Source organism: Schistocerca serialis, chromosome 9 (assembly GCF_023864345.2).
Source record: "Schistocerca serialis cubense isolate TAMUIC-IGC-003099 chromosome 9, iqSchSeri2.2, whole genome shotgun sequence".
Taxonomy (NCBI): Eukaryota; Metazoa; Arthropoda; class Insecta; order Orthoptera; family Acrididae; genus Schistocerca; species Schistocerca serialis.
In genome coordinates this window covers 131835733-131855008 of record NC_064646.1, presented here as the reverse complement: position 1 = coordinate 131855008, position 19276 = coordinate 131835733, and the positions used below count along the sequence as shown (strand labels likewise).

The window sequence follows — 19276 nt, the reverse complement described above, 5'->3', positions numbered from 1 at the left end:
ATAAGTGAGCTCTCAAAACATAACACTGTATAAGGTGAAGGTGGGGTATGTGAGCATTCAAATCAGCATAACAACTGTCTGGCCAAGCCTCGTGCCCTTCTCAGGTAAATATCTTGGTCATCTTATAACAACATACGTATGAATTTAAGTGTCATAACCCCTACTTACAACATTTTTCGGATTCTCGGTAGCACTCCCTTTCTCCTCTCATTTCCACTCAATAGAGAAACATACATTACTGTCCTGACTGTCATTTTATGAAAGTTGAACAGGACTGTCCCCACATAGGTGCTGTGCGTGGGGTATGCTGCAAAGTAGACAGTGGGAAGTCTCAGGGTGGTCATTGTCTTGAGGCCAAAGTGTTTGCCCTGGACTTGGAGTTGGTCTCTCATGCCCTAGAGTCTGATGCTCCTCAAATGTTGCTCCTGTGTATTCTACTGATGGTAGTGGGAGGGCAACCAATATAGTTTCAGATGACAAGGGAACGACACTTAGCCTGATAAACTTAGATATCTGTTGGCTCTTGGGCTCCACTGTGTTGAAATGGCCACTACATCACATATAGTAAGGGGATCAGTTCTCCATTTATTTTTATAAGAAAATGGAATGGTGACTTATGTTGTTAGTACTTAATTTGCCATTGGCATCGAATAGTTTTGGGTTGATTATTGTTTTTAACAGGAGAGCTAAAACAGCTTAGGTCTGACCCGCCACTGCCCGCACCGAAACTAGGTTTATTGTGCAGTATTGCTCCCTGTATATCTAGTAAAGCCAACCAGTGTCCTTAAATAGTGCAAGGAGTCCCTCTACCAGTTTCTTGTTAGACACAATTTCTTCAGGTCTAGTTGTCCCGAAGATTCTGTATCTTTTACTCTTCAATAGGAGTGATGCAGTTCCTTCACCCTCATCACAGATCCTACATTTAGGGTCCTCTTCCATTATACACATTATGTGTAGGTGTTTTTTGAAGTTCCCATGGCCGGTCATCAGTCCAGTCATGAGTTTGATCTCTTTCCTGTTCAATCCCAGGATTACAGACCTTCTTTTAAAACATGGCTTGGGCATCATTACCTTACCATGTTTTTGTTTATGGACCTTGGTCCAATATCCTACGTGTTGTTTCCTAAGCCAGTTCCATAGTTCCAATTTGATCATAGCCATGGTGATTGTCAGGACAGGTTCCGGTCCAATAAATGGAGTTGTTGCCCCCATCCTAGCCAATCTATTGGCTTGTTCATTGCCACAGATCCCTGAGTGGCCAGGGACCCACACTAGGTACTCCCTATTGCTTCCCCCTAGCTCCACCAGAGCCCTGTGGCAATCTGCAACAATCTTAGATCTTATTGCAGGAGCTGCCAATGATTTCAGGGCTGCCTGGTTGTCTGAATAGATGTACATGCTACGGTCATTGTAGCACCTACTCATATCCTCCTCCACACATGCTCTGATTGCAGTAATTTCGGCTTGGAATACAGAGGCCAGTTTCCCTAGAGAGATGCTGCTCTCCAGTCTTTGCTGAACCCTGTACAACCCTGTCCCAACGCCTTGATCTGTTTTCGACCCATCGGTGAACCAAACGATGTCCCCCGTACAGTGTCAAACTGTTTTCTCCCACTGCTCCCTATTTCCAATTATCATGTTGTAATGCTTGTCAAAGCAGTTGGGAGTTATTATATAGTTGGCTGGCATTTCCCCAGCCATACCTATATTTACTTCACTCACTATGTTAGTATGTGATTCTGGATATCCGAATGAGACCAAGTTTTGGCCAGTTTTAAGTCTGTCTGCTCCAGCTGCTGCCTCCATCTTAACCCAAACGTGAAGTGGAGGCATATCCAGCATGGCTTCTATTCCAGCGGTTGGTGTGCCGCTAATTCTGCCTGTTATGGCTAAGCAGGCCAACCTCTGCACCTTAGCAAGCTCTTTAGCAGCAACCCGCTGTTCTGCCTTCTTCCACCACATTATGGCCCCATAGGAAATCCTAGGTCTAACCACTGTGGTGCATATCCAGTGCATACCCCTGGGGCTTAGGCCTCAGTTTTTGCCACAACCCCTCCTAGTACTCACTAAAGTGTTTTTTGCCTTGGAGCAGATTCTCTTAATATGAGGGGTCCAAGTTAGCTTCTCATCCAAGGTTACCCCTAGATATTTCACTGTCCCCTTCACAGGTAGAGTTTCATCGAAGAGCTCTAGATTCCAACTTGCATGCTGAATATGTCTCTTCGTAAATGCCACCACAACAGTCTTCTTAGGATTAACTCTCAGATCCTGTTTAATGCACCATTTTTGCACAATGGCCAACCCTCCTTGTGCCATATTCCTGACTGTGTCAGTGAATTTGTCAAGTATTACTATGACAAAGTCATCTGCGTATCCTTGGCAGAAGCATTGTCTGGAATTTAGTTCCTCAATGAGTTCGTTCACCACTAGATTCCACAATAGAGGAGACAAAACTCCTCCTTGTGGGCAGCCTCTGGTGGTGTTGATTACCATCTTTTCATTCATCATGGTAGCCTCTACCTTCCTTCCACTAAGTATGGCCGTGGTCCACCTACATATAGTGGTCCCCAGGTCATGCACCTCTGCTGCCCTTACCATGGAATCGAAGGTCGTGTTACTAAAGGCCCCCTTGATATCCAGGAAGATGCAGAGGGCTATTTCTTGGAAGTGAAGTGCTTTTTCCACCTTCCCAACGAGTTGGTGGAGAGCTGTCTCTCATGATTTACCTGGTTGGTAAGCGTGTTGGTCCAGGTGTAGAGGTATGCTACTTAGTCTCATCTCCCCAACATATACATTAACCAGTTTTTCCAATGTTTTGAGAATGAAGGAGGACAGACTGATTGGTCTCATATCCTTGGCCTTGGTATCATCAATTTTCCCTGGCTTGGGAATGAAGACAACCTTCACTGCCCTCCAAACATTGGGAATGATTCCTACTGCTAAGCTAACCCTGAATAGCCTGCATAGGACTCTTATAAGCTTTCCTCTTGCCTCTTGCAGGAGAGCTGGAAAAATTCCATCTGGGCCAGGTGACTTGAATGGTTGGAATGTTCCCACTGCCCACTGGATTTTGTTGAAGTTCACACACTCCTTGGCCGATTCCCAGTCCTCTCTTCAAGTGCCTGAGAACTGTTGTCTCTCTGGGGTCACATACTGGTCTGTGTTATCCGGCAGAGCATATTGAGGAAAGTGGGTTTTGAGGAGCAATTCCAGCGTCTCATGTGCTGTCTTTGTATATTCCCCATCCTCCTTCATCAATGTACCTCCTGGATTAGTTGGTACTCTAGTGAGAATCTTGTGAAGTCTGGCTTGTGCATCCATGCCTTCCAGGATGCCTCCTTTGCTTGTCTTATTACAAGATGGTAACTGACAAGGGCCTCACAATATTTAGCCCATTGTCCTTTACGTCTCGCAATATTAAACAATCTCTGTACCTGTTTTGTTTGTGTTTCCAATTTGTTATTCCACCAAGGAACACTCCTATTTGTGCACTTCCTGGTGATTGTGCAGTTGTCCTGATATGAGGTCACTATGGCAGAGGTAACAGCCTCTGCTACTTCCTCAAATTCTACTGGCTTCCTTATCGTGGTTTTATTTTTCGATAAGCCTAAGTCAAGGTCCCTCCTATATATCTCACAGTCTGTTTTCCTGGGATTTCTATAAGTCATGGTCTGTCTGATTCCCATTTCAACCTCGAATTTAATGTACATGTGGCCCGATGACGATGGCTCCAACACCACATGCCATTGTTTGACATAGCTACCCATCGTCATGGAACCAAATGTTATGTCAATTACTTCTTCCCTTGTGCTATTCCTGAATGGAGGTTCATTGCCCCTATTCAGGACCTCTAAGTTGTTAGCTAAGAGGAATTCAAGAAGGTACTCACCTCTACTGTTGGTGTCCTTGCTGCCCCACACTAGGTTGTGGGCATTGGCATCGCACCCCAACAGCTGTTGGTCACCTTGCTGACGGCAAGTCTCTACCAGTCTCCTCACCTCCAAGGGAGGGTGAGAACTGTCTTCGTAAGGAAGGTATGCTGAGACCAAAATAATTTCCCTCGTGATACCTTCCTCACATTGCTACATTTTGATGGCCACTAAATCCCTAGAGCAGAAATCCATCATTGGCATGAAAGAAATGCCATTTCTAACATAGATGCATGTTCTGGAGTTACTTAGATTCCTAGCATAGATCAGCTTGCCTCCAGTGCCTCTGAGGCCCGATACACCCCCTTTGTATAAATAAAGTTCTTGTATCAGGGCCACATCCACTTCCTGTCTTCCCAGGCAGCAGCTCAGGGCAGCAGAGGCCCCTTTACTGTGCTGCAGATTAATCTGCAGCACCTCCAGGCTCCGTGTTACTGCCATCTTTGAGGTCTTTGAGAACCCTGATGGTGACCTGCGAGGACCCTAAAAACAGTTTCAAGTCCTGCTCCCGCATCGCCTTCAGGGACTTCTCACCAACCTCCGCCATCATGGTTTGTCCTTCTGGATAAACCTTTTGGTTAGTCACTCTCCAGTCTTCTGTCGGGACTTTTGGGTTCTGGGCCCCTATTTTCCTGAACAGAGTCTTGGGGGAAACTTCTTTAAGGATCTTGGGTACCCATAATGATACCTTTGCAGTCTGAAGAAGCTCCACTGCCATCTTGACTAGCAGCTTTGCATCTTCTCACGGGGATATCATGGGCACCTTGTCCTTGAGCCATTCTATTGTGTGCACCCCCTCACAGACAAAAATGAGTGCATCATGATCTTGATAGACCTTCCTGAAGTTGGGACCTAGGACAGAGTGCCCCCCCCCCCCTCCCCAATCTTTTCAAAGAGGGCCATCTGTACTAGTTCCTCCTGTTGTGAGGTGATGGCCACTAGTGGATAACCTTCATGGATAACTGCCATCCTAAAAACTGAGACTGCAGTACTAGAGGTCTTTTTCCCTATTTCTTGCCTCGGTTTTTTCGGGACTCACTTATCCAGGGAGGAGGGAGTCTTTGATTCCTCCCTTATCTGCTTACTACCTGTCTTTGATGTTGTGGGGATCTGCGTGTCCCCTTCAACCTGAGACAGTTTTTTCCTGGGGGGTCTTGAGTTCTAGTCCCTTTACTTTCCTCCACTTGTGTTTAGGAACCATTCTTTTCCTTCCTTTTTCCTCTGTTCCCTGAGTAGCTTCCTCCTTTGGGCCCCAGACAAGCCTTTGATCTTAATCTGGTCTAGCTTCTCAGTTACAGTTCCCAGTTCTGGCACAGGTCTAGACCCTGATTCAGTAGTGGAAATGCCTTCCATTGGTTCAGTCCCCGATGTTTGGGTATCTGAGGTCTCAATTTGCCCCTCAGTTTCTTTTTCTGTAGTTGTGTCCATGTTGGTCCCATGAGATTTGGGGACCTAGAAGGTCCACACCTCGAATACCCCATTTGGTGTAAGGCTAATTTCTTAGGGAGGTCACCCAGTATCTCTGAGGCTCCTTTTGTGACACATCTTCCCATGTGCCATGCACCCCTCAGCATGGATCACATCACACCTTGGGTTGGGTCAGGGAATATGGTAGGACTAGGAGTGAATAGGGAAGATGGGATGATCCATCAGCTGAGGCCTTTCCGGCAGTAGGTCCTCTACCTTTGGCATAACCCTCAGCTTCCCGCAGATACGCAAGCCTCTCCACCCACACAGACAGTGCTTTGTCAAGGTGGTCCCCCCTCCCCGGAGAGGTAGTTTTGGGTTAGACTCCTTTCCTGCATTTGGTTTTCAGATAGTTGACAAAGTGCATTTAGTGTCTCAGTCTGTCCCATTCCAAGGTTTGGACTCTCTACTGCAGTTGTATGATCATTGGTTTGAGAATACCTTCATGTGGGTAGAAAATTTTGAGGCACATGTCATTCTTAGTGTGTTGTAGTACTTAAGTTTTGTCACCCGTATCCCATTCCCTTTGCCATATGTGACAAGAACTAAGTCAAGGGCAAGTTGCAGCATTGGCAGTGTTGTGGTTGGCCGGAGAGCCAACACCGTGTTACTAGAGGAAGCCGAAAGGCACGCGTTTTATCTCATGCAGGCTGGCGTGAGGTCTGGAACAGGACAAGGAAATTAGAATTTAGAAAAAAACGGACGTAGCTGGTGGAATACTTAACTTTAATCCATTAATGGTGAACGTCGCTCTTGATGGTACATGATTTACAGTATCAATAGTAACTGGTAATGGCGCCTTGCTAGGTCGTAGCAAATGACGTAGCTGAAGGCTATGCTAACTATCGTCTCGGCAAATGAGAGCATATTTTGTCAGTGAACCATTGCTAGCAAAGTCGGTTGCACAACTGGGGCGAGTGCTAGGAAGTCTCTCTAGACCTGCCGTGTGGCGGCGCTCGGTCTGCAATCACTGATAGTGGCGACACGCGGGTCCGACGTATACTAACGGACCGCGGCCGATTTAAAGGCTACCACCTAGCAAGTGTGGTGTCTGGCGGTGACACCACAGGCAGGACTTCAGCATTATTTCTCCTATTTTGTCAAGTCTGTGGGCCACACCTTTGTTGGTGATTCAAATGCCAGAAGGTCAAATGCGCTGCAGCAATTTAAAACCAGACAGTTGACACACACACACAGTATGCCGCAGCAGACTCATATCCTTTTCTGTGGCTGGAGGAATTGTAGCCATAGTTGTCGGGGCGGGAGGGGGGGGGGGTAGTATTTTTCACACATCAGCTTGCATGACCCAGATTTTCAGTTGCTGCTGGATGTAATTTTTTGGAATTTCTTTGTGCTCAACAGCCCCTTTTTCCGGGCTTTATCAGCCTCGTACATCCCTGGAATTTATCAATAATATTTGGAGCAGTCGATTCAGAGCATTCCTTGTTGCATGAACTACCAGATGACATATGGGTCATGGGCACCCAGCAAAAAGAGCATTTACACAATCTGCAGGTGGTTTTCCAACACCTTCTAGAGAATGACCTTCATTGTAAATGGGAAAAATGTATTTTTTTCCCCTCTAAGGTGCATATTTTTAGGTCATGAGCTCAGAAAAGATGACTTCCTCCCAATGGTCACTCAATCAGTGCCTGTGCGTCCATTCCTGTTTGGCTCTTTTATGCTGGGTAAGCCTTTAGCACTGGCCTGTGGTATGTCCCAATATGGATGCAATGGACAGCTTGCTGTGTGTGATTTGACAGTGTCTTTGCTTCTGATTGAAGGGGTTCTGGTGACTAAAACATAAATTCTTGATATGGACTCTCTTTCACAACTTCTTAAATTATTCTTTAGAATGATTTCCCCAAGCTTCCATCAACATTGAAGTTTTATTACATGCAAGTGTCTGGAGTGAATTCTTGACTCCAACTAATTGGACATAAACAGTGTTCACATCAGGTTTGATTTTCTTCATTCTTGGTTTGTACACTCATGGAATTCCCTTTTGGTGGATGTGCTCTGAGGTCCTCCTTCTTTGAAATTATGCTGCTTCAATAGAACTAAATGGTTTTAGGCAGAAAAAAATGGAAATGAGTGTTTGGTGTCATTGGCCTGGAGGCCCCTTACGAGGTAGGTCTGGCTGCCTTGGTTTAGGTCTTATTACGTTCGACACCACACTGGGCGACCTTCAGTGTAGTTCACAAGGAAGAAGACAGACAAGACATAAAAGATACCATAGATCTATCAGCTTCCTCTCCAAATCTACAAGTTGAAACCAGATATAATGCTACATGTGTGACTTAAGATATGATAATAACAATAATAAATTATTCACATTATCCAACTTTAAACAAGTGAAAATGAGTTCGTAGCACCAGAAATGGATATTACCATTCATACACTGAGTAAAATGCTCTGTGTAAAATTCCTTGGGTTCCAGCAGCAAGGTGTTGGATCATTGTTGCAGGATTCAGAGCTGTGTGCAGCCAGCCAGCATGTGAAGAGCGAACAGGTTTGCACAACCTTGTTGCAGTGATGAAAGATGGCTCGCCCAACAACTCACTGTCCTTTTCTTCACAACCAGATCTCTGTAGACATTCTGCAAGCTGCTGTAAATATATGTGATTCTCTGCTTTTCCAGCAAAAGAAAGTCAATGACATCTCATCGCTTGGAACACACTTCCATCAGAGACACCATTTTGAAGGCTACATACAGCATCACCCTATTGAAACTTCATGAAACTATTGGGGCTGAAGCAGGAATATTCCACAATTTCTAACTTCAAATTCTGCATTTTTTCACCCAAATATTTACCGAGAAAAAAATGTGTTGCATTACTTATTGAGCGCCCCTCATCGGCATTTAGACCTCAGTGCAAGGATAGTGGGTAATGGAGTGAAGAAACTCAGTCAGTGACTTTAAACCATGGCGAAAACTCAGGTGTTTCTGCATTACGTCCTTATTATGAGAAGTTTAGCGGAACAAAAATTAACATGGACTGCTTCTAAATTTTTAATTTGGGGACAATTAACTGAATAACTTAGGGAACAAAAATAGATTAGTTAAGTTGGGAGAGAAGGTAATTAACATGAGATGTAATGTAGAAGGCTTAAGAGAAGTACTGCAAGAAAACATGAGCCAAAGTAAAACTGCTATTGGGACATATGATTTATTACATGTAAATAGACCAGAAAGGAAGAGAAGGCATGGGCTTTTGCAGACATTAATGAAATCTGAGCCAGAATAACAAAATATATTCCCTGGAAATAATTCAAGTCTTTGCACAGACATGTTCATATTCTGCCAAAGAGGTGGAAGTCCTTTTCAAAGAGTTACAGAAACTGATAAATGATCGCAACATCTTCTGCAAGTTAAAACTGGGGGTTGATCCACAAGCAGACTGAAAACTAAAGAATAATTGAAAACTGGGGAAGTATGGATAAGAGATTTGACAAGGGTCATAGAATAGTAGAAATTACTGAAAAACAATAACATGCTTGTGCTTCGCACAGTTTTACAGAAGAATACAAATAGAAAATATACTCAGAAAATCTTAGCTAGAATTAAAAATAATATTTAATTTTATTAATTATAAACAAATTGCTCCAAGATGTGACAGTCCTCTATCACATTAAAATCTCAGGGGTTCACTGGCTGCACAGATACAAGGTAAAATTAGATCTAAGCTAGAAAGAAACAGATTTGCCAAGCAGGAATTAAGAAAGGAAAATTTATTTAAAAACAAATACATGTACCAGATTAAGTTATGGGATACATTCAGCATCCTAGAAAATGACAGTGATACATACATGAAAGGGGCAGTTATTTAATAGAGGAACTGATGCAAATAGCTAAAGGTGTTGTAGGAATGTATAATGCGAAAGAAAAAAAAATCTAATGGGATGAGGTGGTTATTAAACTGAAGATGCAAGTTATAATCAGACATTAAGAGGAACATAGTAGAGTGTGCTGAAGTATTACACAAGACTATTTGGAAAAGTCTTTAAGAGGATATGGGGAGGTACAATGGAAATTTGATATTAGAAGTGATAAAACAATAAGAATGTGGAGATGACAAAACATAAACTTATGTTGGGTAGACCACATTTCATCAGTTAGGATGGCTGATGGCACAGTAACTAACATCCAAAAGAAAACTGAGCAAGGACTGAAAGGTTACCTTAAAAGCTGATGCAGTTAAAGAGAAGATTCACAAACACAAATAGTTAATAAAGACATTCCAAAATTAATGCCAGGTGAAGTGTACAAAATCAGTTGAGGTACAAAAAAGGAAAGGTTCTTTGAAATTATGCTGCTTCAATAGAAATAAATGGTTTTAGGCATTCGCTCATGAGTTCTAAAGTGTGCTGCCAGCAGTCCAGCTAGCCCATTGACTGTCGGTAGGAAGTTAAAAAAAAAATGAGGCACAATGGTTGAACAGATCCTCATAAGCCACACAAGTCAGTGCTAAGCAGCACCTGAGGTGGTGTCAAGACTGATGCATCTGCACAGTGGAAGACTGTAAATGAGTGACTTGGAGTGATGACTTGTGCTATATCCTGTGGTAATCTGGATGTATCAAATTCCTGGAGCATGTTACCTACCATCATGTCAAGTGCCAGCAGTTAAATATGCTGGAGGTGGTGTTACAGAAATGAGTTATAACATTGGCTTCGCTCCAGACCCCAGCATCCAACATCATTATCTTCTCTGGTTTCAGGTCTTGAGGAAGAATGGGCTGCCATTCCTCCACATGCTTTGAGGTATTTGAGAGTCTCCCCAGCAGAGTTCAAACCATCATAAAGACAAAGGGTGGACACACACATTATTAATGTTGTCTAGTAGGTGAAGGACACATTTGATTGGTTAGTGTACCTTGACTTGTTCTACATCCCTGAAGGTTCTCCATTTTGATGGGATCTGTTGAGTATGATGAATGAATGGAACATACCAAAACCACACTCATTTGCTGATGAGATTGTACTGTGTACCTCTAGTGCAGACAAATATTAACAATGAATTTGATTATAACAGAAAAAGGTTGGAAAATAAACCCTAAAATCTGCTGTAATCAGGATCAAGTGATGTATAGTGAACACATCGTGAAGGAAAATCTGTACAGTTTAAAGTACAGAATTAGTTGGTGACTTGATGTATTGCAGACAGTCGAAGACAATGATTAAATGAACAGCAAAAGAAATAAACAAAAGAGTAAAAATGACCTAAAGCTCTAAATAATTTTAAAAATGAAGGTTCCAAAGTGCCTGTAATTAGAAAGTTACACCAGTTTTAACTTAGGGTTGTGAGACATTATTGACTTCTAAAAGGAAGACTGAAGTGTTTTTCTTGTTGGTTTAGGGTTTTATATAGCTGCTGGCTTGCTCCTTGTAGTTTAAGCTGAGTCAGAACACTTCATGAGATCTGTCACTCGACATAATATATGATGTATTTACCTTTTTCTTTTAATCCGGTAGCTGTAGTTGATTCTCTTGTAGCGCAGATCCTGCTAATCAGTGCCTCTAAAATCCCATGTGTATCTGAGGAAAGGCTTGAATTCTTCACATTCTGCAGCTGTTATTGGAGCAAAGAAAATAACTTCTACTCATATCACAAAAAAAGCATGTCCTTGAATTTCATTGATTGGGTGTACAGATCATTAGAGTGGCCTGTGACTTAGAGCAGAACAGAACTTTGCATACAAGATATGCCTCGAAGGCTCAACATGACAGTCAAGATTACAATATATTTTATTTGTCACAAAACCATCTTGTCTGTTGCTTTCATTCTTGGAGAATGTGCTTGCTCTTTGATGGTCAAGCTACTGCCAAGCTGCGACACCAAAAAGTAAAAGGGCTTGTGCACAGAAGGTGAAGCCATTTATTTGTTGTCACACCTTGCCATTTTCTCTTATTCCTTAGCTCCCGTTTAATGTCTGCACGTACGAAAACAAGCACCCATGAAACAAACACCCATGCACCATACATGTTCTGTGATGTACTCCCTACTTAATATTATTCTGTCATGATCATCTTTTCGTGTACAACACAAGGAATGTAAATGCCATATGCCTAAACACCATGAAGACCTGATATTACCCATTTAAAGGAAATATGTCGGGACCTCTCGCATCCTCATAAAAAAATTTAAAAAAAATTTCTCATTAACACACAACTAAAAACAATTTAATTACTTAAAAACATTGAATATGATTTCCTTCTTTAAAAAGGAATAAAACTTCATTTTTAATAACAGGTCTTTTCAGTTTTGTTGTTTCATTTCAGATAAAGTGGGCTAAACAGTGTTAGTCTACTTTGTTTATCTTTGTTTTATTTACATCACATCCTGTATGATACAAGAAATTGTCCTTTAATGACCAGTCTTTCTCTATAGCAGGGTATCAGTTTGTGTGTGTGTGTGTGTGTGTGTCATGTCAACTTACTTATGGTTTATTGGTTTATTTATTTAACACTGAAGACGGAGTGCTTAGTGCATTGCCGTCAAGCCAGTATACTTGAGAGTTTCTTATTTACTTCTTATATATGTGTATAGTTACCTTATACTCCTTTACAAATTATTATTACCTGAAGAGTTGCTTGTCAGGTATATACCATTCACTGGACTTACACTCCTTCTAAGGGCAAACACTGTGTCAAACCTCAATACCACTATACATGTGGGAGTACCCTTTTTTTCCCTAAGCAAAAATATGATTCAGGTCATTTCCACAGTTGATTCACCCGACCATCCCTTCTATGGGTCTGTCTAAACTTACCTCTCTCCTACCTGCATCAAATGGTTCAGGTCATTCCTCCTACAGATTCATCTGACCAAGGTATATGCCATTCCTCCTACCTTTTCATCTCTTGTAACTTATCCACTATTTGGGTATGCCCCATGTTAACTTCATCAGTAAACGTAGTTACTAGCCCCCTTTTACTATCTTTTCTCACTCTAAATCATAAGTTTCTCCCATACTTGCTTTATGTTGACACTACCCGATTGCTCTTTGTCAAAATATCTTAACTCCTCACTTCTAATTTCTTCATTTTCTTACTCTTGTTTATAACATATATAACATCAGCATGTACACATACTTCTCATGCATCCGTATTTTGTGTCTACTTACTGATACATGTAGCTTATCCATTTCTTTCTTAGAATTACTTGATTTAGACAATACAAAAGATTTTATTCCAGGTATTTCTTGTGAATACACTAGGATAATGTCAGTGCTTTGGCTCCTGTTATTAAAATTTGTTCCTCATGGACCTACTCCTTGTTGAATATTGTCTTGCCTTCCATCTCCTGCCTGGACTCTTCTCCCTTACAATGTGTAGCATGACTAAGATGTGTCACTTACATAACTCTAAAAAAAATCCTGTTAGTCTGTTGTTGTCATCATATGTGAAATACCTGGCAGTCCAATCCTGTTGTTGTAGGTTGTAAATTCTGCTATATAGATTGTAAGAAGAAGAGATCCTATGATAGGAACTTTGTATATGGATAGAGGGAAGATAGATTTGGTACTCCTAATGGAAGAGTAAGAAAAGGAAATAGAGAGACAGGTATGTTAGGATTGAACAAGAAGACAGAACCCCATAGATGGACTCCCTGAGCATCCCCACACCAGAGACCCCATCTGCTAAGGTACTTCACCGTGGTGCCAGAGGAAGAAGATGTTCAGCATTCCCTACAGAGCAGACTTGCCATGGCTTTACCATCACAGACACCCCAAAAACTGATCCTAACAAACCTCTATGAAATGCAATGGAACAGGAAAGTATATTCATGTAAGTCATCATCAGTGTTCAGTCGAATTTCTGTGGTTCGTCAGTTCGTTGATCAGTACTCGATAGAGGTGATATCACTACTGATGATTAATCTCCCCTAATAAATTTCAAATACAAACCCAACCATTCTTTTCTTCTTTCTTTATGTTTAAAAATGTATAAAATCAATATTTCGCTTACTATATTCATACCTTATGCAAAGATCTTGAGATGTGAGTTGAAGTATTTCTGTGCAAGTGTCATAGTGCTATAACCTTCTCCACTTTCTATTATTATTATAATAATAGAGCTAAAATCATTCTTATTCTTAGCTTTTTGTGTACTACATGTACATTGTACATCTTCAAAATTTTCCTTGAAATGCTAATTTATAGTTAAGTTTATTAACGAAGCTCATGGCTGTCGTCATACATGTACCAGTGCAATTGTTATTGAATGAACACTTGATGTAACGTTTACAGGTGTTGGGTTCATATTTCTGGAGTAAGTGGTAGTAGAAAGTATAATAGTAATAAAAGATAATAGAATAGTCAAAGAAGATAGAAATTGTCCCCAAGAAAACTAAGATGGAAATACGGAAACAATTTAAATCAGACAGCTGGTGGTCGTCAATCCTCCAGATTCACAAAGGACGTGAACTCTCCTGGGGCCTTAAATCTTTTCATCATGTCTATATTGTATAACCCTTTATCATCCCCTGTGTCAGGGTCTACTAGATGTTCTGCTTTTGGATGCGGTATGTTCTGAACTTTAAAAGGCCCACTGTAACACTGAAAAAAATTTTTCATTTCCTTCTTTAAATTCGAACTGTGATGAAAATCCCATACTAATTCAAAATCATTTATTTGAGAGTTTCCTCTTGTAGGCTACCTTATCTTGCAACTTTTCCAAGTCATGTTAACTGAATCTTCCGTCCGTTCTTGGTAGAACAACATTGTAATAAATGAAAAGCACTTGTTGGCCCTTGTTCTACAGTACAGTTAACACAATACAAGTAATACCATAGAACAAAAGCAAACAAGCACTTTTGTTCTACAGTACAGTTAACCCAATAAGAGTAATACAGTGGAACAATAGCGAACAAGTGCTTCTCATTTTACAAGTCAGTTTCTGTTGAATTTGGCCATGTAAAAATTTTTACAAGGCCTCTCCTATAAAGGTTTTATTCATAATTTCTAATCCTGTTGGCATATGTAGTAATTCATTAAGGATTACTCGAAACTCCAGCACTAGCTGTGGCCAGGTAACAAGCCTCATAGAACAGCATGTTTTACACAGTTGTCCTAATTCTTTCTTAACATATTCATAAGGATTAGTTTGTGGACTGTACTTGGATATAATTATGTGTTTTACCTCTTTCCAACCCAAGAATTTCTTAAAATTACGGCTAATAAATTGTGGGCTATTATCATTTAATAGATGTGGTAGTTTACCCACATCTTGAAAATACTCTTGCAAACAATGCATTACGGTATTGGTATTTGCTTATTTAATGGAATATAGTTGAACATGTATGGAAGTGAAACATGGACGATAAATAGTTTGGACAAGAAGAGAATAGAAGCTTTCGAAATGTGGTGCTACAGAAGAATGCTAAAGATTAGATGGGTAGATCACATGACTAATGAGGAAGTATTGAATAGGATTGGGGAGAAGAGAAGTTTGTGGCACAACTTGACCAGAAGAAGGGATCGGTTGGTAGGACATGTTCTGAGGCATCAAGGGATCACCAATTTAGTATTGGAGGGCAGCGTGGAGGGTAAAAATCGTAGAGGGAGACCAAGAGATGAATACACTAAGCAGATTCAGAAGGATGTAGGTTGCAGTAGGTACTGGGAGATGAAAAAACTTGCAGAGGATAGAGTAGCATGGAGAGCTGCATCAAACCAGTCTCAGGACTGAAGACCACAACAACAACAACAGTTGAACATATTTTGACCAACATTCCTTAGCACCTTCCTTAAAAGGGGTGTTAGTATTAAGTGATTCTACATTCTCTTGTACAGTATAATTTATGAACTTGTGCAGTCTTTCTTCCAAATTAGATTGCAGTTCAAGTGTGTTAACTATTTTTCTAAATTCTTTGCTTTGTATTAAAACAGTTACATGCTTGTTTGCCTCTGAGATGTGCTTTTTAACCTGGTTGAACTCTCTAATGGAAAATTGACCTACTTTGTTAATTTTACCATAATTCTTTGAATAGCTCTTTTACTTCCTCCTGAACTTAATCATATTGGTTATTGGTTTCATCCTTCAACTCTTGAAAAACTGGGTCAACAAACTTGCAATGTTAGTTGATTTAGCTTCTATTTCCTGTTTGACATGTTCTTTTATCTCTAATTTTAGTTCTTCCTTTGTATTTTCTACTGTGACAGACAATTAGTTACTTTTAGACTTGACTTTGTTAGATAGTTCCTTAATATTAGAATCTACTTTGTCAGATAATTCCTTCTCAGTGTCAAAAAGTTTCTTATTTTTTGAATCTATTTTGTCAGACAATTTCTTAAAATTAGAATTCATTTTGTCAGACATTTGTTGTAATAAACCTTTAAACCATTCTGGAGTCCCTGCGGTCATTTTTCTAGTAATGACTGGAATCCAATGGAAATATCCTCTAGTATGTACCCTCCATCACTGTAACAAAAAGTTACTGCACAGTTTTCTTAAACGTGATAACAGTGAAACACTGTGTCCCTATGCAGAAGAAATTTCAAAGTGCATTTCTGTATTTTCTGAAAGCTCACCCTTACCAATGAACTGTTCTTATCTCTTACTTAGCTAATGCAACCGTGTGTATGTGGCAATGTACCGATGATTTGCACCACACAATGCAGTCAGTGTGTCAAACGCTGCGATGGGGGACTGCACTGTGTTGTACAGTAGCGCCTTGCAGTGTTGCTCAGCTACTACCGCGCCCCCACAGATGTTGGGATTCAAAATCTTCTGTGAACTCACTGAAAAATTCTTCTTCTCCAAACCCACTAAGAAATTACTCCATCATAGCTAAAATATTCTTTTATTCATGTGCCAATGTTTTTTACTTGACACGTGAATTTAACTGAAACTGCTCTAATACTTGTACCACAGTTGTATAAGTATGGTTTGTCTTCAGATTTCATGAATTGTTCTAATATTTCCTTTCGCTTTCTTTTTTATGGATTATTACTGAGTTTATGTCAGTTCACTTATAGTGTCTCCTTTTGTTTAATCCTTATTGCTCTTAGCAACCCATAATTTATCACTTATTGAATTTCAAGATTTTATAGATTTATAGTCCTTTATTGTCATCGTTTTGCTCCACTGCTCTATACCCTATACACTGGGAGCCAAAAGTGTTTATATTGTTTATTTAGGGTTTAGGTAGATGCTGGCTCACTCCTTGTAGTTGAAGCTGAGTCATAACACTTCTTGAGAGCCGTCACCCAATATAGCATCTGACATATTTCCTTTGTTTTTGAATCCAGTCAGTGTTGTTGATTCTCTTGAAGTAGAAGTCATACTAATCAGTGCCTCGGAAATCCAATGTGTAGCTGGGGAAAGAATTAACTTCATCATGTTCTGCAGCTGTTATTGGAGCAGAAGAGGATAATGTACTCATATCATGAAAAAGCATGTCCACTACTTTTCTTTTACAAACACATTTCCTTGAATGGACGTATAGACCATCGGAGTGACTCATGAATTAATGTAGAACGTAACTTTGATATAAGATACCCCTAAAAGGCTGAAAATGACAATCAGGATTACAATATATTTCATTTGTCACAAAACAATCTTGTCTTTTGTTTTCATTCTTGGAGAGTGTGGTTGCTCTTTGACGTTCAAGCCACTGCCAAGTCACAATTCCAAAATGTAAAAGGCCTGATCACAACAGGTGAAGCTGTTTATTTGTCGTCACGCTTTGCCGTTTCCTCATATTCCACACCCTCCATTTAATGTGTGCACATATGAAAACAAATACCCACACACAGTATATGTTCTGCAACTTACTCCCTACTTAATATTATTCTGTCATGATTATCTTTCCTTGTACTACACAATGAGTGTGAAATGTCATTTGCCTAAATGGCATGTAATACTTCAAAACCACTTGAGAACTGTGGGTATTCAGCGAGCAATACATTGATGCTTGTTGGGAATAACTAGATAAGACAGGAAAATAAATAAATGTATCAGGTACTGAATACATAATTATGATTTTATTAAAATGAAATGGTGGTGGGCAGAACATGTAGCAAGATGGTAACTGGAACAGGAAAGTTCTTTGTTGGCTTTCAAGTGATAAAAAAAGGCAAAGATGACAACCTAATTGAGTTTTAGTAGATGACACTGGAAGACACTCGAGAGCAATATGTATGCATGTAGCTGAAATCATCTGTGGAGAAGTATAGAGAAGGCATTTATCCAGTAGTGGATATCAAGTGGCTGATTATGATAGTGACTGAAGTAAGCACAAACCAATGTGGCTGTATATCCATCCTGTAATTAAATAGCATACGATTGCTATATCACAGCCAATCAAAATGTTTAAAATTTTACAAAGACCAAATTTGTTTTTGTTGTTTTTATCAAACTTTTTTCTTTTGCTGTTATAGGTTTGATGCATTTGAATGTCAAAGTGGCATCCCTTAGTGGCCATCTGAAGAAAAAAAAAAAAATAAAAAAAAAAATCTAAATTTTAATTTCCATAATACTTGTGGTTATGTGTGTGTAAAGATGCTGGTCCTATGACATTATTATTTTGTCTCAAATGTTTGCTTACAAAATTGTCTTTCTGTCCAGCAGTTATTAATTAGGAAAATCATACCAAAACTAAAAGAGGATAACCAGACAAAGCGTGAGCCCCAGCCTCCTGAATCTGAAGCCATTGTCTTAAACAAATGCAACTTATTCAATGTTATCTAATTTACAATTTTCTTATGTTTGTAACATACTTGGAACTTCATATTTAAAAAAATAAATAAATAAATGTTAGTGTTATGCACTAGTGATCTGGGATGTATGATCATCCTCTGAAAAGCATTACAGTGTCGGTGTATATTATAATGTGACAGTCATGTTCTAGTTGGCATGTTTTTCCTTATTTATTTCTATTCTGAGTACTCTAAGTAATCTTTAATTTTTGTGAATTACGTATCATTTAACTGTTTTCTAATTGCAGAGTACGTTTCCAGCTACCAAAAACAAGAAACATACCTATTCCACAGTTTACACCAAGAGAAAATGACAAACAACACACTAATGCAAATGATAATACACCAGAATATGAAGAACATACATTTAGTTGGCAAGAGAAAGTATTTAGCAAGTCTGAAGTCGAATTTTATCGCCACAGTGGTAACTGCAGAACACCACTTCAAGAGCAGTACCATCAGGAAGTTTCAGAGTGGTCTGATGATACAGGGCATCTGTTTACATATATTGATGCAGATGGCTTCAGTGAAGAGGTAACTTGTTTCAGTGACAGGCTTGTCAAATTGTGGTAATTGAAAGGTGAAGATAAAATTATCATTGGTTTGAGAAGAAGCTTTGAATGGTATACAGCATATAAACAAACAGCTGAGCACTGTAATCCAAAGTGCTCCCTCCTCCCCATGTTCTCATGTGCAACCTTTTTTGAATTTGTGCTTCTTCCAAGAAAACACACACACACACACACACACACACACACACACACACACACACACACGCGGAGAAGCAGAGAAAGAGAGAGGGGGAAGGAAGAGAGAGAGAAAAGAGAGAGAGAGAGAGAGAGAGAGAGAGAGTTACATGGTTATTTGGTTATGTTCTGCTAATATTGTGGCAGGCTGGGGGTACTGATTGTCTTGGACAGAGTGAGTATAGTGCAGACTTTGAAAACATAGCAGGAGAGGCATAGGGAGAGGGAGGGACAACTTGTTAATAGATCAAGACTGTGAATCGTTAGATGGACTTGGTTGACCAAGTACCTGCATGTTACACATGAGAACATGTGGATGAGGGAGCATTTTGGATATTTTCTGCTGCACCATCATAAATAAATTATTTTGGTTCTTACTTGATTTTAGCTGGTTTGGAGCATTCTTCTGCAACGTCGGGCGGCTGTGGAG

General features: G+C 40.1%; 1 protein-coding gene across 1 annotated transcript in view; it reads left to right on the top strand.

Annotated features, from left to right (window-relative positions):
* LOC126419013 (Meckel syndrome type 1 protein) overlaps window positions 1-19276 on the top strand; it is a 113673-nt gene that overhangs the window by 16629 nt on the left and 77768 nt on the right. Inside the window, exon 2 of the mRNA XM_050086067.1 lies at window positions 18349-18634. Within this exon, the coding sequence (XP_049942024.1) occupies window positions 18349-18634 (286 nt within the window). The remainder of the gene's footprint in view (window positions 1-18348; window positions 18635-19276) is intronic.